General features: G+C 39.5%; 2 protein-coding genes across 3 annotated transcripts in view; both read left to right on the top strand.

Moving 5' to 3' along the window:
* The first annotated feature begins 884 nt into the window (after positions 1-884).
* mphosph8 (M-phase phosphoprotein 8) lies at positions 885-24,261 on the top strand. Of its 2 annotated transcripts, XM_079663728.1 has the most exons (14): positions 897-1,141; positions 4,099-4,260; positions 5,336-6,397; positions 6,945-7,041; positions 7,162-7,422; positions 7,994-8,116; positions 8,726-8,814; positions 18,458-18,598; positions 19,276-19,362; positions 19,910-20,064; positions 21,357-21,508; positions 21,832-21,956; positions 22,074-22,157; positions 22,584-24,261. In XM_079663728.1, exons 1-14 carry the CDS (start codon positions 1,037-1,039, stop codon positions 22,623-22,625), a joined length of 2,685 nt encoding a protein of 894 aa, XP_079519854.1. In that variant the 5' UTR covers positions 897-1,036; the 3' UTR covers positions 22,626-24,261. The 2 variants fall into 2 exon arrangements, with proteins under 2 accessions (XP_079519853.1, XP_079519854.1); XM_079663727.1 differs by lacking the exons at positions 18,458-18,598; positions 19,276-19,362; positions 19,910-20,064; ... (2 more) ...; positions 22,074-22,157; positions 22,584-24,261 and adding exons at positions 11,140-13,456; positions 14,155-17,402 and having other exon boundaries at positions 885-1,141.
* A 1,642-nt stretch (positions 24,262-25,903) lies between these two features.
* Positions 25,904-26,241, top strand: part of zmym2 (zinc finger, MYM-type 2) — a 46,124-nt gene continuing 45,786 nt past the window's right edge. The window contains exon 1 of the mRNA XM_079663737.1: positions 25,904-25,922. The gene's annotated coding sequence lies outside the window, so the exon portion shown is untranslated. The remainder of the gene's footprint in view (positions 25,923-26,241) is intronic.

Raw genomic sequence — 26,241 nt, 5'->3', positions numbered from 1 at the left:
AATACAAACAACATGACTTTTCAACCATAGCAAGGTAGACAACGAGCTACAGTGTCGTTTTTATCAGAACAGTTCGATACGCGCGTCATCCGAGCTAAACATCAAGAATTGGTCACAATCTGCAGCTTGAGGAGGGAGAGGAGTGCGTCTACAAACTGCAACGGGGTTTTGCACCTTTTTTTTTTTTTTTTTATCTAATAATTGTTTTCCTCTTCTCCATGTCCCCGAGGGGGCTCCGTACCTATGGATATGCAACGCATGGGATATAATCTTAATATATTATTCACAAGATCTTCTGACCACAAATAGTTGAATTGAATTGCACTTGGCTAAATGACCACTAAGCTGCCCTTTTCGAGTTAGTTGTGTGTTATAATATAACAGTATAGGATATTTTAATGTATATATGTTATCATTTTAAATCTGTCTCTTTGTGCAGGTCAGTCCACCACCATGTGTGTTTCATTGTTTTAAAATGTATGCAGTTAAAATCCAGAGGGCAGCTTAATGTCCATGCTGCCTTCACGTAACCTCGGGGTTTTTGGTTCCAACGTGTGTAATAACGACACCGTAGTGCGGCGGTAGTAGAAACCCACAGTTCATAACATTATTTTTTATTTTGTTTAACTATTGTAGTCTTTCTATTCATGTAGTTAAGAAATGTCATTATAGGGGAACTTGTTAACTTTGTCAGACACAGGTGGTTGACCGAATCGGCCTGTGTTAAATGATAATTATCGCGTTGTTCTGCTTTATTTCAATGTATTTATTGGTTGAATGAGTGCTGTGTATCGTGAAGCATGTACCGTTTTAACGTCTGAAAGCTTTGACAAAAACTGTTTTAAATTCAAATCGTAAAAGTGAGATCTGTGAATTGTGAGGTTATGGGCAGCAATTGAATGCATCGCTGCGTGGTAAGAACGGGCGGTGCTGCTGCAGCACAGGTACACACTTTGCTTCCTGAACACAGCCAAAGCGGCCTTTTTCACCACTCCTGGATCCAAAAAATCTTACAATTTTAAACAAATCCGCAGTCATGGCGGAGGAGGCTGACAAGGTAGAGACCGCGGACAGCGAGCAAGAAGAGGAAGTGGAGGCTCAGTACGAAGTGGAGCGGATCATCGACATGCGGGTGGAAGAGGTAAAGCTAGCTAAGCTAACTAGCTAACAACATGGTGGCATTGCTATATTCTCCACTCCTGCTGTGCATAGCTCACCTACAACAATATGCAGACACATATTGTTACTTTAACACCTGTCTGCAGTGTATTTCAAGTTCATTTTGATGCATGAAATGGCTTTTTCGTGCATATTTAGCATCGGGCTTTTTAGCACAACTTCTCCCTTGAGGAGAGGAGAGCGGACATCGCTCTCCTCCAAGGACGGCCGCCCTGCAAGCTTGCAGTTCTTTTTTTATATCTTATCCACATGCATAGCTAAATAAAAACAATTCCCCAGAGTATTGCCGATTTTATTGTTCATTAAACATATTGCATAGGGAGTTTTCACAGCGGTAAGCACTATAAATTAGCCTAATTCCTGATGTGTATTTACTAACGGCTGCTGACTTTACGCCGTTATTGGCATGACAACAGATCACTAACGTGTGTTTTGAAAGAGAAATGCATCAATGCGTGATAATGAACAACACACAGTGGTGTAAAGTAACTAAGTCGATTTATTCAAGTACTATACATAAATGCAATTTTGAGGTACTAAGATGAATATTGGCATGTATTTATTCTTATCATTCAATTATTCTGAAATGGACCAATCTGCAGAATGAGTACTTTTACTTTAAAGATATTTTGATACTTTTCTACATTTGGATTGCTTGTAACTTGTATCCCTACTCTCTGGTACTTTTACTTTGGCCTAAGTACTTTTACCACCTAGGCATAGGTTGTACAGGAAAGGGAAATAAACTCCAGATGGATTATAAGGAAACCTCTCATTTGCAATTTAAATTTAAGGATATGTATTATCTTAACATTATGATATTTTATAGAATAATTAAAAAAACAAGTTACTTTTAATAATAAAAGAACACACATTAACCATGGGACAGGTGTTTTATTTTTTCATATTTAATAATAAAGTTAATTGTATAAACTGCTAGAAAGTGCTTCCCAAAAGAAACAGAAGACATTTAAAACACAGAATGAACCCGTTTTTATTTAAATGTTTGCATTAGGTTTACAAAGCAACTTGTTCACACTTAAATATAATATATACTCCCAGTGATTAAAAGTTGATGTTTTTCTTACAAACTTTAAAGGATTCTTCACGGTCAACTTGTTTTATTTACGGTCATTTAAACGTTTTCCCCATCTTTCAACACACTCAAATTCCTTTATGAGATTTACAAATAAACATAGGTGTATTCATGCTTGAGGAACATTGTTATTGTGGAATGATTTCACTTAACTGAGCTCTTTCCTATTGTTTTTTTATTTAGTTTTTGCATTTTCATGACGAGAATCAGGAATAAGCAAAGTGTTGATTCAGTAGCAGCTAAATTGTTGTATCCAACTGAACAAAAACTGTATTCATGTTTCTGTCAAAAAATGTACTGTTAAATTCAGTTTCCACATCTCAAGAGTAAGCTATTTTTAAACCTGTAACACATTCACAGTGGCAACAAATAAACAAATCTCCAGCTGCAGAGCCATCCTCACTGAATCATTTATCCTTATAAAACTTTAATTATGCAGCATCACTTGAAACACTGAATTAACGCATTTCTTGATCGATTTAAATACACATGAAATTGATGTTTAACAACATATCGTACAGGAGAAACCCATTTTGGCCAAATAGCTGGAGAAAGTGAAAGGAATCATGCTCTGATTTGCATTGTAACCACATAATAAGAACCACAAATTGAAGGCGAATTACCTCAATGAAAGATTAAAGGGACCGCTATGTAGGGAGACTTTAGGGACTACTAGAATCTGCGAAATGAGTCACATGGTCATGGAGGTGGTGGAGCTAATAGGATCCCTAGTGAGTTATTAACACACTTGGCTTAGTGCTGGTCTCCGATTTTTAAAGAGGCTTTTTAGAGCCTCAAGGGGTTTGCGCCACCTGTGTAGAAAGGCTCACAAAAACGGAGCAGAGTGAAAACAAACACATTTAGGAAGTAAGCCTTGCCTGCTGGCAGCTCTCCATGAAGATGCAGCCATTAAAACAGACACTTTATGTACTGGTGCAGCGATGCACAACATGGGAGCCCAATGACATGGATTAGAGTTATAAAGGGCTATACACTAACTGTTTGTGTGAAGAAGGTGCACCAAAGCAGACATACTTATCTATGTGTGAAGTAAGGGGGAAGAGGAAACCTATGCATGTTTACATAATAAATGGAACACAATATCTAAAGTCAGTGCTAAGATAATCAATATGATAACTGCACAAATTTGCTATATCAGAGAAAGATTGTTCCTGCAAAGACATATTTTACTGTGAGAAGTCACTGTTTTACCGATTAGTTTTTGTGACATGTCTTTAAATCCATGAGAGATTAAGAACGTTGTTTCACTTAATTACTTTTACTCTTTCTCATTTGATGTATGTTATAGCCTCAGTATTAATTTTGCAGCCCTTCAACTAACCCACCCCCTTTATGAAGACATTGTCCCGGCTAAATAGAAAAATTATTTAAAAATCTTAACGTAAATCGAGATTATTCTTGTTTGTCAAACAAATACTATAACTAGGAGACTTCCTCTGGTTACTCCACAATAAAAGCCATGTTGTTGCACACTTTTTCTCTCTTTTCTTTGATCTCTTGATGGTTGCACTTAATGTTGTCTTTTTAGGCTTTAAAATCTTACTGTTCCACTTTTTCTGCCCAATGAACACTTGTTGACACCGTTATGAAAACTAAAAATGAATGAGTAAAATAAAAATGTCCTCCCTCAAAATACGAGTTAAAAATGGTATTTAGCTTGTCTGCAATGTTTATCACAGGAAGCCATCATCAGATTAGCTGGTAAACTACTCGGTAGATACATTCTGGCAGCTACCAGCCACCCTGTCAGGTTGATGTTGATTGAATGCTGGAGATTCATATCCCCCTCTCTCTGTTTTCAGGGTGAAGTGCTCTACAGAGTCCGCTGGAAGAACTACTGCTCAGACGATGACACTTGGGAGCCAGAGGCCCACTTGGAGGACTGTCGTGAGGTCCTCTTGGCTTTTAAGAAGAACATGGCTGAGATCAAGATCAAGAAAGAGGCAGAAGCCAAGAAGCCCCCGGTACGTCTAAGTGATTGTCTGCTAAACAGAGTATCACTGATACTATATTCACTGTATTAATAAGACAGGCGTTGGAAACAGCATTTAAGCAATACGGTATTACCCCTAATTACTCATTATGGCTTGTTGGCATGACCAACTGAAATACATTGTTGAACTCCCCACTGCCAAGAAATGTGTCCAAAACACATCCGTAGATATTTATATACCAAATATCTGAGCGAGAATAGATATATAGCTATCCTTTTCAGAAAAACACTGGGTTTTAACCCTTGTGTTGTGTTCGAAAGCTGTTACCGTTCATGGTGTTCGCGGAGCAATTTTGACCCATGATTTATCTCAGTCCAAAACACAAACAAATTATTATCATCCAATATTGTTTGAACTACATCATAACTAACTTATAATGCATAACCGTACAATCCTGTTGTAATTTAATGTTATGTCCCCAAAACACATTACACCACATATTGCCCATGTGCATGTGTGTGTTCAGGTTCAAGTGTTAGTGTACATATACTTTGAGAAAGGTGGAGTTCCCGTGGGGGGAGGGGGGCAGAAGGAGGGGAGACCAGGTGCATGTTGCGAAAAATGATTGTTCCATTGGATGAAGGGGGTGTGGTGTCTAAAGTCAAAGATGAATCTTGATTGGGCCAAATTTGACCTCGAGTCACCCCCAACAATGCTGCTGGGTCTTCCCAGACCCGAACACCAAATTATATGCTTCTTTTTTTTTTAGAGACCTTCAGACTTGGCTAAAATGGTAAAAATCAGTTTTGTAGTGTTTAAGTAGCTGGAGGATATCATGAAGCCTTGTTCCGATAACAAACAAAAAAAACTAGAGCGTAGTTATTATATCATTTTAAGTTGAAACGGGTCACGGGAGACCCGAACACAACAAAAGGATTAAGTTCACTAAGAAGATTATCTGAGAAAAGATCAGAGAGTAGACCGTTAGACTTGTGGAGCCCTTTGAAGATTTCAGCCGCTAGTATTTTTTAAATTCATGTTGCCTAAGCTAGATAGCCAAAAATAATATCTAAATCTTATTGTGCTTTATCTGTCCTTCTAATAGAAACCTCTGCCTTCAAAGAGCGAATTGTTCGATGCAAACTCAGACATCGACAGTGACAAAGACCGTCCCACAGAGGCACCCGTCAAGAAGAAGAAAAAGATAAGGGTACAGGAAGAAGAAGAAGAAGAAGAAGAAGTAAAAGAGGACCTACCCCCAAAGGAGAAGAAGAAGAAGAAGAAAGAGAAACGGAAGGAGCAGTTGAGGCCGATCCCGGCACCAGACACCGACAAAGAGGAAGAAGAAGAAGGAGAGAAAGCCCCGACTCCATCCTCTCCTCCAAAGGAGAAAAAGCCTGATTTGAAAAAGCGTCTGGTTGAATCTGAAGATGAGGACGATGAGCCTGTTCCCTCCAAAAAACACAAGAAGGAGAAGGGAAAAGAGGGAGGGAAGCAAAAGAAGGACAAGGTAGAGGAGGGGAAGAAGAGGAAAGGGAAGAAGGACAGGAAGGTAGAAACCTCTGAAGATGAGGCCGCTGCACCGCTGGAGGAGAACCAGAGCGACGGCCCGTCAGAGTCCCAGATGGACGATAATGCATCAACGGATACCGTGACAAAGCCGGCAGAAAAAGCCCGCGTTGACGACAAGTCCAAACTTACCAAGGGGAGGCTGGAGGTGAAGCTGCAGGGCATTAAAGACCTCATCCACGAGAAAAGGAGCAAAAAGCCAGACGCCGCTCAGAAAGAAAGCAGCCTCCAAAAACTGAAGAGCCTCACCTCGAAAGTGAAAGAGGACACTGCTCTGCACTCGGACTCCAGCGATAGCTCCACCCTTCACAAGAAAGCCAAGAGCAAAGGGCAGGAGATCACGCCCGCACCCCCCAAAGCCCCGTCTTCCTCCACATCCTCATCGTCCTCCTCTTCCTCGGTCACACCCGCAGTCGGCCTCAAGTCGAGGGAGGAGGAGGTGGCGGCCAAAGAGGAGCCGTTGGGAGCGAAGGACGCTGCAGGCTCCACTAATCTGTTTGAGAAGTTCCTGTTAAACTGCGAGGCCAAAGACCGCGCCCCCCGCAGGCAGCCCGGGCATCAGACCGCCCCAGAGAAGACCAGCAGCAAACCCACAAAGGTGAAGTCTCTCCCTCTCTCTCTCAAATGGGTTGCATGTTGGTTTAACTTGACAAAAGTGCATACACACTTTATCTTATTAACATTTCTGTAAGGTAACTTTAAGCCACACATGGAAAATTGAGATTTTCACATCATACATGCTTTTAAGTTCTTTGAAAACTGTCTCTATTGATAAAAGTTGTATAAATGATTGATTTAGGTAATGAGATGTAACATCACTGCTTGCGTCCTGAGCCTTTATCCTTCATGAAGCTTTCTTAAACATGTAATAATACGCACATTTTGCCGGACGTAGCAACAGAAAGTGCATAAAATGCCTCTGTTCGAAAAACGATATATTAAAAGTGAATCATTTGTAAGTCAGGAGAGGACCACATTCATATTTTTTTCAGAATAAGCAATACCCTTAGTTGTCATAATTCTGTCAAATGTTTGAACTTCTCATTTACCTTAGTTACCATTCATGTTTGCGCTGTTCTTTCTACTCCGGTGAGTTTACCTCCAAAAACTACAATCTGTTAACATTGTATTTTCCCCACTTCTAGCTAATAGGAAAGATTGAGAAGATCCCCAAGGCAACCAAAGAGTCTCCGGCTCAGAAAGCAGAGTCCGAGAAGACGGAGAAGAACAAGCAATCGGAGGGTATGCATGACACCGGCACAACAAAAGAAATTTCGTTTTTTATGTCTTGTTTTATGTGTAAATGCCTTTTGAGGCATTTTGAAGCTCAATAAATATGACGACTTGTCTGCTGTCCTTTAGCCTCCAGACCTGGCCAGAGCTTTGGCTTCAGCCTGGACAGCGAGGAGAGGGAAGCAGAGGACACTCCAGCAAAGCAGAAGCCTGGAGAAGATTCCCGCGAGAGGAAGGAGAGATCAGAGGAGGCACAGCGGCCCGGCTGGGAGAGGAAGCCTCCTGCAGAGGACAGGAGGAAGAGGAGAGAGGACAGCGAGACCAGGCTCTTCATGGCATGTGACGACAATCAGGACTCCCAGGACCCACCGGGGGGCGCTGACAAATCTGGTATGCATCTGATTGGCCACTGAGAATGTAATCATTGCTGCTTACAAATATCCAATTGTTTTTTATTCATAATGAAACAACAATCTTGTAACTTTGATATGTCCATTTTCTGTTGACCTCAGAATTGAAATAATTCAGAGGTAGGATTTAAGTTGAACAAATGTATGACTTTTAACTTGAAAATTAAAACATTTTACTTTAACCGAACCATCCAAAGCAAACTTGGACTGTAATACCAATGTTTTGTGAGCGATTTTGGAAGTAAAACGTTTATTATTTAAATCTCTTTATTTCCGAGAGCCTCCTCCTAAACACAGGGCCCTTAAACTTGAAAGAACATGGACATTATAAGATGTTATCCTCTCCTGGAAACAACTTAATTTTTTCACCAAAAACTACATTTTACAAGATAACATTTGACTTGCAAAACAATGAATCGTTCCATCCCTGCTACAAACACCAACTGAAGTTCGAAGCATATGTAAGGAAGATTTTCAGAGTTGCAGTTTGCAAAGTTTCCACCTGCCAACTAATGAAGTATCTCTCTCTCTCTGCATTGTGTGTTTTAAAGACAAGGGCCAAGCCACTTTGAGTCTAGGAATGGACCTGAACCTGGACTGGATGACGCTGGATGACTTCCAGAAACATCTGAACGGAGACGACGAGATCCTGTCAGGTCCTCCATTATCACCAAGTGAGTATTTCCATTCACATCTCAGACACTGGCATTTGAGACACTGCTGCTGCTATCTAGAAGCAGTCAAGCAGTTGTACACATTTCAGGAACAAACGTATTGAAGGCCAACCGTTGAATATAAACAGTTCAAGTTTCATTACATCTTCCGGCACAGACTAAAAACTCATCTCTTTCGACTCCACTTTGAGCAATAAAAAAACTAACAAAGCACTTGTATACTATTAAAGGACTGGCTTATCTAAAGCCAGTTGAGTAGCACTTGACATGTTTTGGCTCTATGAAAGCTGATGTACTTCAAGTTTGTATCTTCCTGGTCAAATGCACTTACTGTAAGTCGCTTTGGATAAAAGCGTCAGCTAAATGCAATGTAATGTAAAATGAACTACAAACATAACAGGCCAACATTAAGAACTTCAACAAAAAAGTAATGCTTACATTCCTGTTTATAAAATCATTAAGTAACATTTTAAAAATACCATAACGGTTCTGGTCTGGCCTCATGTTTATTTAAATTTTTAAAAGATGTTCATAGAATTTTTTTTTTTTTTTCCACAATATATTGTTATGTATCTTTGACATCTTCAAATTCCATCTTGTCTCCGTCAGGTGAATTGCGTGAAGCTGTGAAGAGTGGAGATTACATGGCTGTAAAGTTGGCTCTTAATTCCAAAGAGGAGTACAATCTGGACCAGGAGGTATGTTCCTTCGCTTACAAAATGTTTTGTTTTTGTCCATCTTATAAAAAACAATCAGCTGACCAATCTGCGATTTAAAAAAAAAATGTTGTGTTATTTATTTAATTTAGATATAGCTTCTTGATATTTCAAGACAAAACCACATTTAAAAAATGTTACAGCTAGCACCTTGGTGGCCCCCAGTATGTGTGTGAGTGTGTATGAAAGTGTGTGTGTAGAAAAAAAACAAATAAGGTCAAAGACTTGCTCGGCCATGTCATCACCGTACAAAATGTTGAACTTACATCGAGTTAAACTACATTATATTTTGATCAAATGGAAGCAAAGTTGTAGAACGGTTTCAGATCCATATCACACGAACAACGGTTGAACAAGAATTGCTTTTGTCCCATGTGCAATGTCCTCACGTGAGACATTTTTTACATTTTTGAGCACAAATCCTCCTATTCATTATGACTAGAGTTGGATAGATTTTCCGGTTTTGCCGGCCCAATGCGGTGTCAGGCTACTGCTGACAAACCGTTACAATTTACTGACAAGCTGAGGCGACTGTCAACATGAAGGTGAAATGTCAGTAGCGGTGGGAGGGGGTAAGATCAGCACATTGTGTTTGTTTACTAGTTTTATTTTAAGGTGACATGATACAGCCAAATTGAACTCGAAGAGAAAAAAAAGGCGCTGGATCACTGCGTCTTTGCGCGCCACCATCTTGGATCATCGCGTCAAAAGATGTTCTTTACGACATTGTTTCTGTCTCAGATAAAATCATGTATTTGTGATTTGACTACATTTTAAGACTTATGGAGAGTCTTTGGAATATCTGAGGACACCCTAAAATAATTGTACACGTCAAATAGAAAAATGAGAGCTACATGCTGAAGCAGAGATGACTTCATACCGTCACAACTAAAGGATCTAAACAAATAACCCAAACGGCGCTTCTATGAAAAAAAATGTAAACAGTGCACCAAGGAATCTCTCTCTTCAACATCTCAAACCTCAGACTTAACGGTTTCATGTCTACTAATAATTGAACGCTTCAAGATATTCTTCACAACTCCAAATCACCTTCACTTCTGCTACAAACCCAGGTAAGAGTGTGCCATTAAATATTTTATCAAATTAAATATTTGACATATGTTGAGGGATATTTCAATATTGTGAATATTCTTTTATGTAGCCATTTAGTTTGATTACAATTTTTTTTTTAAGCATGGAAAACTTTGTGGTGGTTAATAAAGGTTGAATTAAACATATCATGTTTTTTGATTACTTTCAACGTGAACTGTATTGTTGTAATATGGGCAGAAGATTATAAAAGCTAACAAGAATCTTCACCAAAGTAAATTACCCATTGCTCTAATAACACGTGATGTTAGCAGCTAGTGGAGTTGTACATTGATAACTTGGACACTTTATTCGTTCAACATTATTAATTCATGATGATATGTACACATTAGAGACTGTTGTGTCATCTTTCCTTGCAGGTAACCCAACAATGGAAGAAGACACTGAAAACATGAAGTATTGGAACAAGATGATCTCTATGAAGCAGGTACTTACTGTATATGCTCTCAGATGTTTCATAATCATTAGCATAACACAACATGTGCAGCCAGCATGCACCAGTACTATCATTTAATCAACATTATATATATATGTTTTTTTTTACATCTTAAAATGGCTGAACACCATTCAATTGTTTTGCATCTGTACCTAGTCACCCATTTTTTTATATTATACTGGAGGAAACTGCTATGCTAAGCCTAAAAGCTGTTCATAACATAACAAAATATGTTTTCTTTAAATGCAAGAATTCAATGTAGGTCTAGCGTCAGTGCCTATTCTGTTCACTTCATGTAGCATTTCATCCAACATGCCATGACTACATATACTTGGTTAGACATTTACAATATCAAAATGCTTGATCCAATAAAGCCATTAACTGTTCTCGAATGGGTCACATGTGGTTTTTGTACTGGAGACTTGAGAGGTGTCAAAGGGTCTTTTGTTACCGATGTTGGTCTAAAAGTGATGTGTGGCCATCACATTGACTTCTGTTTGAATGAGCCTGGATCTTGGTGGGGCATAGCCAAGGTGCCTATGCGTTAAAAAGCATTTGAAAATGTGCAAAGAATGTTTAAAAGACGGTACCAAAAACGAGTTGCCTGACTTTCAAACCTATGAAGAGCCAAAATTCAAACTAAAATATAGCTTTATTTTGTTTGTCCCACATTGAATGGGTCTGTGCTTTAGGTTCACTCTGTAAATTATACATGGAATCTGATTTGGCAATGAGTCTTACATATACTTGTTCTCTTGCAGGCTTGTACTATTGGTGAGGCGAGGTCATTTGAAGGCGAGAGGAGCTTGATTGAAGAGAGAAGTTCGGGTGATGCTCTTAGGTTGACTTCTGACCTTGACAGTGCCAGAAATTACGAGGGTACTCAAAGAGTAAAAGAGAATTTCCCACAAGGTATGGAGTTAGAAAGAATGCCAAGCTGTTCTGCCAGTATAAATGCTGAGCAAGTGACATTCAGGGAACATGAACTGATCCCAAATGGTGGAAAGGATATAACGGAATCAAAAAGTGCTGCTTCTGATTCTGCTGTCAAGCAGGAAAGTCAAGGAAAGGAAGACCAGAAGCAAGCACAGGAAGACGAGATGTCAGAGGACGCAAATGGTTGTTTTACAAGTAAAATGAGTTTGAACTTTGCTCATTCAGATAACACAAATGCAGAAGGGATGCTTACAAGAAACGATGACAATACAGAACAAAATGGCATTTCCCCTGAGGACTCAAATGGCTCAAGTGATGAGGCAGAGGCAGGTCAGACAGATGGTAAAGATACATTTCGGTCAAGCACAAAGGAGATTCGTAAAAGACGACCATGGCGTCGCAGAAGATATGTGGAGAGAAAACAACCAGCACGATCCAGTAAGAGAGTTATTCAGTTGACTCCTGCTGTGGATGAGGAAAAAAAAGAGCCGGGTAAAAAGCACTTCTGTTTATATTGCAAAATCGCTTATACCCAACTTGCAAAGCACTTGGAAAGAAGGCATGCAGAGGAAACAGATGTTACCCATGCAATACACTTTCCCAAAGGTTCCAGAGTTAGACAGAGTCTACTTGACCAGATTCGAAATAAAGGAGATTATGAACATAATTGCCAAGTTCTCAAAAGTGGCGAAGGGCAAATTGTCACCAAGAAACAGGTTAAAAATCCCAGCGTATCAGTACGGGACTTCCTTCCTTGCCAGCACTGCTTTGCTTTTTATCGCAAAACAGATTTATGGAGGCATGAGCGGTCATGTAAGGCCAGAAAGGGAGATCAGAAATCTTCTGATAAAACTAAGAAAAGCAGAGTCCATAGTGCTGCATCCCGCCTGCTTCCAATGTCAGAGTTCTTAATTGGTGGTTGCGAGGAAATCATCCACATCATGCATCAAGATGACATTTCAAGGCATGTTAGAAACGATCCCCTTATTTGTAAATATGGAAATGCATTGTCTGCCAAGTATGACCATGACAAGTCTCAGTTTGCTTATATTGCACAAAAGATGAGGGAATTAGGTAGATTTGTGGTCGCTGTAAATGAGCTTGATGGCAGCGTAAAGTACCTGCATGAAATATGCCTTCCATCCAGATTTGGATTAGCCATTGAAGGGGCCAAAAAACTAAGTGGCTTTGACCCCAGTTCCAGTAAATTTAAAACAATTTCCCTCGTCTCCAAGATTCGCTACTCTCTGAAACGTGCTGCAGAAATAGCTTTTGGGGAAAGCCGCATGACAGAGGACAGTGAAACAGAAACTGAAGTAAGAAAGTTCATACAACTTCTCGATACAAAGTGGAGTGAGTGTTTTTCTCGCAAAGCTCTTGCATTATCCCAAAAGCAAGACGTTAAGAAAGTGGAAGTCGACAAATCAACTGTGACGGAAGATCTGATGAAACTCCACACGTTTATCACGGGGGAAGAAGAAGAAGCAAGGAAGGAGCTGAAAGAAAGTCCTAATTTGTCAACTTGGAAAAAGCTCAGCGAGGCCACCCTTGCAGATGTGTGTTTGTTCAACAGAGGACGGGTAGGAAATATTGGTAGATTGCTTTTGCAAAGTTACGATAAGAAGAGTTGTGGAACATTTATGCCCTCTGCAGATCAAATTAGAAAAAGCACTAAATTGGAGCTGGACCTTGGTAGCAGTTTCACCAGATTAGAACTAGAAGGTCAGTTCGGGAGGAACATGCTGGTTCTGCTCACGGAGAAAATGGTTTCATCAATCGATTTACTCGTTGAAAATAGAGAACAAGCGGGCGTGTCAAAAATGAACCCATACCTGTTTGCACGGACTGAAGGTCCGTCCTTCATCAGAGCATTGGATTGTTTCCGAAGGTCTGCAATGGAATGTGGAGTAAAAAACCCTGAAGCCCTTCTGTCCTCATCATTAAGAGAGCAAATTGCCCTTTGCTGGCAGCTCATGAGCCTGAGTGAACACGAAGTGGATCAAGTATCCAAGATGTTGGGAAGCAGTAGCCAGGAGTGTTACAGTCTCTCAAAAAATGCATTACTACTGGAGGAAATGAGCCAACAGCTTCTCAAAATGGATCGAACGCTTCCATCAAGTCCACCTACCAATGCAAGTGACGGTGAGTACCTTTTGCATTAATGTGTTCTTTGATTTTCAAGGGCTCAAAGTATTGGTGTTCCAATCTGTATTTAACCTACTACACTGTATTTATCAGTAGATTGACCTGTGATCACTTCCAGAACTTGACAGTTAATTCGTGAACAACAATTGACAGTCTTTACTTTTCATAGCTTGGGCGCTGTCAACTGCCTTTTTTGTTTTAGTTTTTTAACTAGAAGCCTTCGCTTTTTCTTTTTTGAACCACCAAATCACCTTTCCTTTGGCCTCTGCATTACGTTTCTAACAAACAGGGTAAAACAATGTTGGCTAAAAGCTAGCCAGTCGCCTTAAGGTTAGAAAGTAGGCCACAGTTTGATCAAATGTTTTGCAGATTGCCTAGGAAGACATTGAAAGTAAGCCACCGCAGAGGGTCCATCTTGTCAGAAGCTTTTCTGCTCGGAGTTAAAATGATTTAAACTAGGGCGCTCAGACTCTGAGGTGCATAAGAAAACAAGACACCCCACGCTGCTAAAAAGCACTCTAACAAATACTCCAGAACAATCAACTTCAATCAGACAAACAATAGCCAATTAAACAATCTTCCATTTTCTAAGATCAGGAATGAACGGTCAAGCTCTTGAGTCTATCACTTCAAATGTAGAGAGTAACGCATTCTTTATTTCCTTTGTTTAACCATGATACACTTTATCTTTTTAGGAACTGTAGAGAAGCCTGCCTTAAAGAGAAGACCCTGGAGTGAGTGGGAGCAGGCCGCAGTGAAGCGTTACTTGGGTGAATTTTTCACAGAGTTAAAGGTTCCAGGCAAAAAAGAGTGCAATGCTTGCATAGCTGCTGAACCAGATCTTTGTGGGAGATCTTGGACCGACGTCAAAAACTACGTACACAACACACTACAGACAATACGGAGGAGAAGTAACCACCATAAATCTGACGGGAGTTTAACTGAGAGTTCAAAAGGTGGAGTCCAAAACACAGAGAAAGATTTGGAAGACTCGAACGTTGTGTCTACTTTGACAACAGTGAATCTAGATCATCTGACTGAAAGCGGTTGTATGACAATGGCTCCAACCAATTTCTCCCAGGAGATGACTTCAACGTATGCTTCCTTGTGTTCTACTAGTGCAGACATGAACCTTACAAGTCAACAGTTGATTTCAACTTTCACACCATTAAACGCTACTGATACACAAGTGGTTCCTACATTTACTCCACACAACAAAACAAATGCACTAATGCCTCCTGCATACACATCGGAGAACAACATCATAATGCCGTTGTCCCCTTCTTATACACAGAATGCCACAAGTATGTCAGCATCTTCTGTGTATACACCACAGGACAATACAGGTTCAACCATGATTCCTCATTTTAGCACCTTTACTGTCCCCAGCACTTCAATGGTTCCTACATTCACGCCATTGAACACAATTGCACCCATGGCCACTGCTTTCTCACCAATAAATGACAGAAATAGGCCAATTGTTTCTTCTTTCACACCTTTGAACCATGTCAGTACACCTGGGTACCCCACAGGATCACCACCTAGGGCTCCTACAACTGCTCAGGTTGTCCCAACAGTCCATAGAACGGGTGTTTCTGACAGAACATCAGTTGGACAAGAAAGTGGGTCAAGTGCAGGAGGACAAGTCAGTCCAGCTGACAAGCCTCCAAAGAGAAACAAGAGGTTGTGGAGCAAGGAGGAGCAGGATGCTGTGAGGCATCAGATGGGAGACTTCTGTACACTTGTGAAAGTGCCAGGCAAAAAGGATTGTGATGCATGTTTAGCTGCCGAACCTGCCTTAAACAGCAGAACATGGAGGGATGTCAAGTATTTTGTACATAACTCAATTCAGTCATTTAAAAGAAGAGGGCATGTTGTGGCCTGCAAACCAAGTGAAGGACAGGAACCAGAGACACAAAATAATCCACACACGGAGTGGGATGGTCCTGTGTATATGTCCCTGTAAATATTTCAAATGGACTTCCAAAAAACAAAACAATAAGTGATTTTAGAGGCGCGCGAGGGCTGTAGCTTTTACCTTAATAATTCAGCAGTGAATTGGTGTCTGCCCTGCCTTTCTTTTAGTCACATTTTTGTTTAAAGTTCAAAGTATTCAGAATCATGTCCATTGGTACTGTTGCATGACTATACGCTAAATGGGTCTAACTAAGGACGTTTGTACTGTAGCTTTGGCTTTAGAAAAAGGCTGATGGTAATGTTTTGATATGGTTAGATTGCATATGTGACACAGTCAATTATGTACCTCTGTCAAGTTGTCCAATCATCACGGGTTTGATCTCTGGAATGTGCTCTAATTTAGATGTGTGATCATCTAGTAAATGTAAACCTAATTTGTTCCAGGATTTGCCACCTGCAATTAGTCACTGGCTTTGGGATGAAGCAACTGTGGCACCTAAACACGCTATGATATGTGAAACTGAGCAACGGTAGCCTCAGAGAGACATTTCCAGAGGGATTTTTACTCTTCTTTACGTCAATACCTACGGAAACACCTATCTTTCTGCTTGTACTGTTTTCAGTAGCGTTTTTATGGATTTTGATGATCATAAAACAAATTGAAAACCTACCAGCAGTATTTGCATCCAGTCCCTCCAACATGATAGATGTGGGTAGATTTGCTTTACATAATTCCCAAATGCCTGCCCCAAGTGTACCGTGTTCTTTCTTTAGCCAGTAGCCTATATTGTAGATGGCCCCTGATAGCCTGCAGCAGTAATCGCATACCTTCCCTGCTGATGTTAGAGAATTAGGAGCTCCATGTGTATACCTCTCACCTAACCATGAATCTTGTTAATAATGTTTTTTCATGTTTTTAGTTTTGTTGTGTGTTTATTAATAAGCTGCTGTAAGCTTTGGTTGTTGTATTTTTGTATCACTACAGCAACGGTGCGGAGCATTTGAGTATTTTATCATACTTCGTATACTCTGATTTGAGGTTTATACACTACATTTGTCTAAGTTGTATTACTTCCTTTTAAGCTTTTACTATCTGGATATTGATATCTAGTAGCCAAAATCAGATTGCCTTAAATAAATGTATAACCAGAATAAAAATTAGACCATTTAAAAAAACAACTTTGATTCCCAATGGATAACATTAAAGGTCAAGTAAATTAATATAGTCGTTATCACCTTTGACTGAAAGACAGTGTTTTATTTGCCCACAAAATACACATTTAATTTTTAAGCTGAACTTTGTTCCTGTCAAACCCGTACCATGTAGTAGGTTTGAAGCAGAATACTGAACACAGGTTCAACCTGAAATCCACATTGTCAATAGCAGATTGCTGGTCACAAGCCACATTTCAGTTTAAAACATTGTCACTGTAGTGTTTATTTGCCATTTAAAGGTTTAAATCTGATGTTTGGTCTGGTCAGTCGTGTCTGTCCTTATTAGGACACCAGAAAACAACATGCCTTCTGCAGTCGTTTTTAAAAATGTCTTTGTGATCAGGAAGCTAAAGTTATGGTTTAGACTTTCAGATTGCACCAAGGCTGTTTGTGTGATTCTGAATACCAACTGTAGTGAATATGTTTTAGAATAACCATTTTTTTTTTACCCAAAGCCCTGAGTCAGACAAACAAAACCTTGACTGAGAGCCCTATCATGTGACCCGTGTTAGCTCATTCACACCAACGGCTAAAATGTTTTCCTTGTATAGTTTTTTGAAAATTGTGGTATACAGTGTCTACAGATGTTTAATTTTCATTCAGACGCTACACTTGCTGTTTGGTGTTGCAAAGCAACATTTCCCTGTATAGTTATAACTTCCTCTCATTGTCATTGTATGAATACACTGTGCGTTTTACTCTTCATCCTGTTGTAATTATGTTGCCTTCTCCTAATGCTTATGATCAAGTACTGTAAGGAACTTATAACCCCAGCTTGTACAATAAAATGCTTCTTGACTTAAACTTTAAAGAGTTTGTTATCAAAAAGACTATTTGTGTAAACATGCTATCATGCTAGTGAAAGGCAGGTATAATGTTTTGCCATCTTCATGATCTTGTTTAGTGTGCTAGCATTTGCCAGGATTCGTAGGACTTGTGTCTTGGTAAGTATGAATGTTTGTATAAAATGTTGTGCCAATCCAATGATGATAAATGTAAAGGAAATGATTGAATATTTGTACCTGCTTGTGATGCTAAAGGACAGCCTTGATGACCTAAATCATTACAATTTATCCTCAGGGGACCTTCACTGTCGCTAATTAATTACGCTGCAATTCATCAAATAGTTGTCAAGAAATGTCATTAAGAAATTTGAGCACAAAAGTAAATAAAATCACACAAACATTTGCTGAGCCAAGTTAAAGGGTCAGGGTTGTCACCCCAGGGAAAGAAGATTTCCCCCACCCCCTCGCGCGCGCTCCTGCAGTTGCTTCCCCTGTGTGTATAAGGGCATGCAAGTCAGGTTAGACTAGACTTAATTGCCTAACGAGATGAATGAAACGCGTGTGAATGTTTGTTTTTTTGTCTGTCGATCTATCCAGAGAGTACCAGGCTGCTTGTTATTATTTTTTTTTTTAAATGGAACGATTAGAAGAAAAATAACTTTTTGAATGATTTTGATGATTTAAAATAACAATATCAGTGAAAAACCGTAACACTTATTTTACACTTTTTATGCACATTTGATGAATTTCCACCAAAGGATTCATGTAAAATTATTTAAAAACAGAAATTGATTTAGAATTTTATAAAGCAAATTTGACCCATTATGTCATGAATGTGAAAAGAAAAAAAGCCGTAGTCTATATCCAATCTTAGATGGTGGTGAGTCTCCGTCCAAAACGAGATTAAGATTAAAATTGTGATATTTTTATACCTCAAAATCCATCTCTTTTAGTTACATCTAAGTGATTCCCCCTCTCCAGCTGTTACACAATTGAAAACCTGCTAATTAAAAATCCACAGTTGCCGATTGCCCACCCACGTCTGTGACATGTAGCTCTATATTTGTCTGTTGGTCCGCAGGATAGCAGCGGCATGTCTCTGAGCATGCTGGCAGCAGTGGGGGGGCAGGACGACATCCTCAGGCTGCTGATAAGGAAGGGGGTGAAGGTGAACGGACGACAGAAGAACGGCACCACAGCGCTGATGCACGCTGCTGAAAAGGTAACGGAGCATTTGACCTCAAATGAGAATTTTTCTATGAAGCTAATATTCCAGTTTGTGTGTACAGACAGAGATCGAAATACCGTTTCCCACAATCCCAAATATAATAACAAATGTATCTAAAAGTATGTGTGCAAATATTTATATATATATATACACAGAATCAAAGACACATTTTTACATTTGCGCACATTAAGACCTAAATAAAAACACAACAGTCAATATATACAAAATAACAGTCACTTCAATATTTGAGAATGTGCATTGGTGCAGCTATATTTCATTTATAACTTTTCCATCCAGAACTGGAGGAGACAAAAGGAGAATAAAGATTAGACTAACATTCATAAGTTGGCCAGAGACACAACTCCAAATGAATCATAATGCTGCCTCTTGTCCATAAGCCAAGGTTTTGATCTTCAGAAGGTGATGGAAGAACATGAATCTGATTTAGGGATAATCACATTTATTTTTAAACTGTTGACTCAAAATACACACATGCGCAAACAGCCAAACTTGCAGAATCATTTCATTACCCAAAAAAAGTTTTATTTTCATCTTCCTGGGCAGTTTTCACACATTTCAGAAAATGTGTTGGCGATCGTATTAACATCTGCCGTCATCACTTTTTGGGTGTTTTTTCAAACTTTTTCTCCTTAATCTCTGTCCTCTGTCAGAACTTTCTGACAACTGTTGCTATCCTGCTGGAGGCGGGCTCCTGCGTCAACGCTCAGACACTCAGTGGGGAGACGGCCCTGATGAAGGTAATGCTGCATTTCACACACACACACCTCAGAACAACTAAAACAACCCAAGTTGGACCGTTTACACCACACATCAGTCTCAAGCAACATCGACCACTATTTAAAAGTAATTTAAAAACTTGAAAATATAATTCTTAAAATCTATTGTATGCCTATAAAAGTCTTACATGTAATATAGGTCCTTTAGAAATGTCAATTGTTAATAATACATAGTCGATTATAAATAGTATTATTACTGATTGCAGTCAAAGTCTCAAAACCAGATTGATTGAAATGTGTTTAAATTTAAGGTAAAGGTGATGAGACGAGAACAAGAATATTTGTGTTGTTCTTCACGTTTTTCTTTTCTTTTCATACATAATGAAATAGTTTACGCCAATAATCCGTCCATACATTTTTTACAATAGAAGATTTTTAAATTAAATAAATAAAAATAAAGACCAGAACAAGAATATTTAAGGCTCTTGTACTCAGTGATTATTTAGTGGTAGGATCTGTAAATGGGACACAGGCTGTTTCAGTAAATATTTCCTCTTCTTCACTGCAGGCTTGCAAAAGAGGGAACGCTGACGTAGTGCGCCTCCTGCTGGAGTACGGAGCGGACTGCAACATCATGTCCAAAACCAAGACCGCTGCCATGTACTTCGCCAAGCTGGGCAACAACCTGATGGTGTGCGACCTGATCAAGGACCACATCAGCATGTGAGTCAAACATTAGAATACTGTAATGATTCCTTGTGTGTCACAAAGCACTATGTAAGATAATACACTATGTATTTTCCCCATAGTGACCAAGTCGCTGCACATTATCCTGCTTATTACATGGCCACGTTCTCAACAGAGTAACCATATGACTCCCAATACTAATTAAAATGCTTTTATGGATTTAGAAAATGTTTTTATTGATTTAAAAAATAGTTGTATGTATTGATTTAAATTGACATGCATCCGCTAAGAAAAATAGTCCGTTGTTACCGTTTGAAAAACGCAGCAACGGCAGGAAGGCGGAGATTTTTTATTACAGATTTGAAAACATCGTTGCTTGCTTTAAAAGTAGCACAATTCATTTTGTCAAACCTTGGAAAGTGTCTAGATATCCCTGCCCTAATTTCAAAGTAACTGGCAACTGAATATGTTTTGCCGTTTGATGTCCCCTAACTAGCAGCTGTTTTAAAGAGTACCTGACCTCCCTTTATATTAATAGAACAATAATGTCATTGTTAGCTAATGAATGTTTCCATGCTGAACAACGGCAACATGACAACGTTTTCATTGGTCCCTCATCTTTAGAGAAGACCAGGAAATGATGGATACACGGATCGTGTTCAAATCAATAGGCACGCAATGACTCTAAATAATAATGATCACGCCACCAAACACACATTCAGACTAAAGGAACCAGCCTGTTTGGAAAATGTGAGAAGTAGAAAGTACAGGTATTTGAGTTCAACATGTGAGAAGTAGAAAGTACAGGTATTTGTGTTCAACATGTAAGAAGTAGAAAGTACAGGTATTTGAGTTCAACATGTAAGAAGTAGAAAGTACAGGTATTTGAGTTCAACATGTGAGAAGTAGAAAGTACAGGTATTTGAGTTCAACATGTAAGAAGTAGAAAGTACAGGTATTTGTGTTCAACATGTGAGAAGTAGAAAGTACAGGTATTTGTGTTCAACATGTAAGAAGTAGAAAGTACAGGTATTTGTGTTCAACATGTAAGAAGTAGAAAGTACAGGTATTTGTGTTCAACATGTAAGAAGTAGAAAGTACAGGTATTTGGGTTCAACATGTAAGAAGTCAAAGTAAAAAGTTGTCGGAGTAAAGTACTGATATCAGAAAAATGTACTTAAGTACAGTAACGCAGTATTTATACTCCACTACTTCACACCTCTGGCTTTACCAGGTACATTATGTTACAAATGAAATAGAATCCCTTCGTCTTGGTGTGTTCATGATGTATTTTGTCCGTAAAGTGACGGTTTGTTTCTGTCTCTCAGGCTGGCCAGTGTAGCGGAGGACGCCATCAGAGCGTACTTTGAGTCTCGCCTGGTACTGCTGGAGCCCGTCTTCCCTCTCGCCTGCCACCGGCTCTGTGAGGGGCCCGACTTCTCGCTGGAGTTCGGCTTCAAGTCACAGCCACAACAAGAGGGTAAAACACACCCTTTCATTTGGAGGTTATAAAGTCATGTAAAAAGCAAACCACTGCCTTCATTTTGAACTGATATTGCATTTAAGATCAGGTTTTCAGAGAATTTAGAGTTAGTGTGTGTGATTGTTTTTATTGTATATTATAGACCACACAATTGTGAATATTGATCTATGATTTCTTCTCAATAGGATAAGACGAAACATCATCTTATTGATTTATCACCCATTTGACATATTCATTTCTATGCCTCTCTAGACCTCCATCTTTTTTATCCTTACTAAATGTTCCTCTCCCACAATACCTCTGTCCTTCTTCCCCTGCAGGCTCGGGCATCCTCCTCTTCATCTTCCACGCCAACTTCCTGAATGAGATCACGGCGCGGCTCTGCGGACCCTGCAGCGTTCACGCCGTCGTGCTCAACGACAAGTTCCAGCTGCCCATCTTCCTGGTACAGTAGCTGCAGGAGGATCAGAATGACTTACACCTGCACTAACACCTTAGAGCTTTGCATGCATTTAGTTCCCTGTTACTGTAAATTAAGATATCTTTCCACATTTCTTTATAGGATAGTCACTTCATCTACTCCTTCAGCCCGGCTCCAGGCATCAACAGACTCTTCATTCGTCTAGCAGAGGCGCCAACAGCCAAGGTGACACACATTCAGAGACACAACACAACACACACACACAATTTGAATCATGCTCATGAAACTGTCTGCTCTCTATAATTGTGTGACTGTAGCAATTACAGAATTTGTATGTACTCTCGAAAGCTGCAATAAAGTAAAAATGGTAGAAACAAGTGTCTGAAAGTGTGAGCTACGTTAGATTAGCGTTCTTGACTAATCAAAGTCCAGGACACGAGACAGAAGCTGTGTATTTAGACCATTTTTGTGAAAATAGAGTGTAATGTCATAGAGAAGTGAATAATGCTCCAGCTGTTATTTGGAGTTTGTTTTGTGGACATTGTATACATCATTGTTATTATGTATAATTCTTAGAGGCTAAAAAGGGCCAAGTCTTATGGTATGAAGCCTTTTTGTTAACCGTTTCTTATATCGTTGTTCTTTCTGCAGGTCAAGCTACTCATCTGCGCGTACAGAGTTCAGCTGCCATAACGCCCCCTCTGGTCACACACATTAAAACACACTACACACACACACGCACGCACACACACACACACACACACACACACACACACACACACACACACACACACACACACACACACACCATGCACGCACGCACGCACACTGGGAAGCAGCTTTGCAGAGCTTGTTGTCTTTCAAAGGAGGAGGAGCTCGTTGGGATCTCGTCACCGTGAAGTGAAATTAGAAGCTGGCTTTCCTCTGACGTCAGTGTCGATTCCCAAATTGATGACATTTGAATCCTGTCCGCACTACTGCTCCATCTTATCCAACACTGAGGATCTCCACAGTTCAAGTAGAGCTTGATAAAAATCCCGTCCATTTGTTGGTGGAATCATCGCTACTCGGTCAGAAACTCCCTCCTCTCTCTTTCGAGCAACTCCCCAAAAAAAGAAAGCCCCTCCGCGGGTCGTGCCTTTCCCAGAGTTCTACTTGATGTCAGCGTGGATATGAAGGATTTGTGCGTTTGTATAACTAGCCTGTGTGCCGATACAGAATGTTTGTGGGGGCTTCAAGAGGGGATTTCCCGTCACTTTTGTTTCCATTTTGTAACATTTTCAATGGTCCATGCTTTCCCACTAATGTTTTCACTTTACTAAGGACTTAATTCGGGATATTCACCTGTGGATCAGTGTTGCCCTTGCAGAGGGATTTATCAGTGTCAAAACTCTATAAAGATTTGTTTTTGCAGAAATAGAACTGCTTTATTCAACACACATTTATTTGTACATTTCTACACCCAAATGTGGTTTTCATTTGATGTCATATTTGATGCCAGCCTTAATTTACAACAGCCGTTTGTTTCCCAGTATCCACGACCAGTTTTCCATCAGAGGAGTTTCACATGCTATTATCACAAACACTGACTTACATTTACTGATCAACACACAATTTATGTACATCCTTAAAATGGGTTTGATCCCCCTCTTCCAGCCCAGTATCTCATTTGCATCCCTTTTCCACAGGTGAATCCCCCAGAATGAGGTGATAGATGTGTTTTTTTATGAATGAAGAAAGTGTCCTTTTGCCTTCCATGCACAGAATTCCTGTTTTTATATGTTCTGGTTTGTACATACTTTATATAGATATATTCATATATACAGTTATTCAAATGTCATCTGATTACTGCTAATGTTTAGTTGCTTTTTTGTATGTGCCCCTGTAGGAGAGGCTTAAGTTATTTAGTGCGTACAGTCAAACGCTATAAGGGCTAAACCTTAGATCAACCACCCTGCTAATAAAAGTTAGGAGGTTTTAATTGTTAGCAGCCTTTTAGTTTCCGATTATTTGAGACATTTTTACCAAGTGTTTCCATGCTAGATGGACATACTTGGACTCTGACGATCATTTTGTAAAAATTCGAACCTAAATGTGAGAATTCGTCTTATTTTGAGCAGTGTGATTTATGAACTCAGCTTAGGTCAGCATATTGTCTTTGAATGATTTGAACAATGCTGTTAAACTGTGTTGGTGTTATGTGTCTGCAGTGCTAAATGAACCACTGTTTTTGTCAAACACAAAACGGATGAGCCCTGTCGATGCTTTCCTTAATATCAAGAGTTTTCACCTTGTCTTGTCAAAATTAAAAACGTTAAGAAGAAATAAACCCATTTGTACTATTTTCCGTTTTTTACCAACTAACAGCTTGATGCCAACTTTGTACATCTTGGCCTCAGAGTTTATAGTCCATAGATTGAAATGGCGTGCGTGCTGTTCTGTGGTGTTGTCTCAATGAAAACTTAAAAAATGTAAGAAATAACTACTGAAGTTACAGCTAGCAGAGACAATGTTGACGCCTGTAATCAATGCTGTTTCAATAATGTAATGCAGATAAACATGTACGATTTTTGTATGTTTACCTTCTAGTATAAAAACTCTGAATGTATTATGAATAAAGGGCAGCCAGTTGACATACAGCACATCATCCAGGTGGCTATAGTTTGATACTTTAATACCCTAACTTTGTATCACTGCAACCTGTTTTTATACCTTTCTATTCATATTATTCTCATATATTTCTCTATAGAGGTGCCTACCTCGTGTTTACCCAACGTCACAGCTCAATGTAATATTAACAAGCATATGGAGGATGCTCCAGAAACCTGAGCTGTATAAGAAATAACAGCCATTCATCTGCCATTGTTATTGTTTTTTTGGTTTAAAGAAAAATTATCAATATGAAAGTGCATCATTTTCATTTCTTTCTGCACTTTAAACTGCTGTCCTCTGCTTTTGTATGCTTATTGATTTACCCAATGCATGGAAATGAATAGAAGTCAGTGGCCCCCGGGAAGAATAGCCAGTGCTCATGCTAGTGCTAATAGGGATCTTAATAAAGACAAGACAGAAAGTTACTCGTGGGAGGAAAATCCATAACTAAACCTAAAGCTTTCAAACACACAATATAACATACAGGACTTGTAGCTGAGATAACACTTGTTAAACAATTGCTTGTTTAAAAGCGATGTGAACGGTTTTATGAGAACAAGTGGAGACAACCCTACTACTATTTTAGCCAATCCTCCATCACTCCTTAACATACTCAACCGTCTCGCTTTTAGAATATGCTGTACACATATTTTACTTCTACAAATATCCGGTTGTGAATGACCCTGCAAATGGACATGTAGCCTACTGTGTGTGTGAGAAAGGTCGATCAAAAATGTTGTTTGTACAGAATACTGCAGCCAGTCACTGCTTTAACTTAAAGGTGGGGTAGGTAAGTTTGAGAAACCGGCTCGAGATACACTTTTTGTTATATTCCATGGAATGCTCTTAACATCCCGATCGCAATGCCTTTGACAAAAAATCCATACAAAAATGTCATCTGTGGAAGCCGGCCCGGCTAAAGTGACTGGATGGCCTACCTGCCTGTCAGCCTTCCATCTGTGCACAAATTTATTTCGTGCCCTCATGTTCGTGTGTGTTGGAGGAGGGGCTCCGTAAGGAAGTGGCAGATTTTTTCCGGCTGTGTATTTTCAAATTCTAGCGCACTCGTGCTGGTTTCTCCAAAATGACCTACCCCACCTTCAAGGATGTGTTTTATCATGGGTTTATCCTAAGTAAAAACGTGTACATACATTTCAACACTGGTTTCTCTACCTGCAACAATTCATCATGTGGTAGGGGAGAAGGGGGTACGTTGAGCCAGTGGGTAAATTGAACCACCCCCTGTAACCAGGCAACGCCTTATAGTTGTGACCAGAAATTATGCAAGCTCCTCCCATTTCTCATTGCCTGTGAAAGAGAGATGGTCATTGTGGACTGGTAAGTAAACATTTTTACAAAAAAACGTTTTTTGCTTGTCAAAGTAAATGTTCTAGATGTCAGCTATATCGGCTGTCATGTCAAAAAAAATGTATCCAGGTTTAAACACATATATTGTATATGTTGATGTGTTGGCAGCATATTACACCATGTGAATCATTAAGCTAAAGATGACTCTGAATTTTAATGCTAGGCTATTTTTTCTAAAATGGTGGCTATGGGGTAAAGTGAACCATGGGCCTTGGGGTAAATTGAGCCAGTTTTTCAATGGAGAAATGAATGAAAGTAGGCCAAGTTGATAATAAGAGCTCATTGTAGG

The sequence above is a fragment of the Notothenia rossii genome, assembly GCF_949606895.1.
Source record: "Notothenia rossii genome assembly, chromosome: 2".
Taxonomy (NCBI): domain Eukaryota; kingdom Metazoa; phylum Chordata; class Actinopteri; order Perciformes; family Nototheniidae; genus Notothenia; species Notothenia rossii.
Note: the sequence above shows the minus strand (reverse complement) of the source record. Positions and strands in the feature narration are given on the sequence as shown.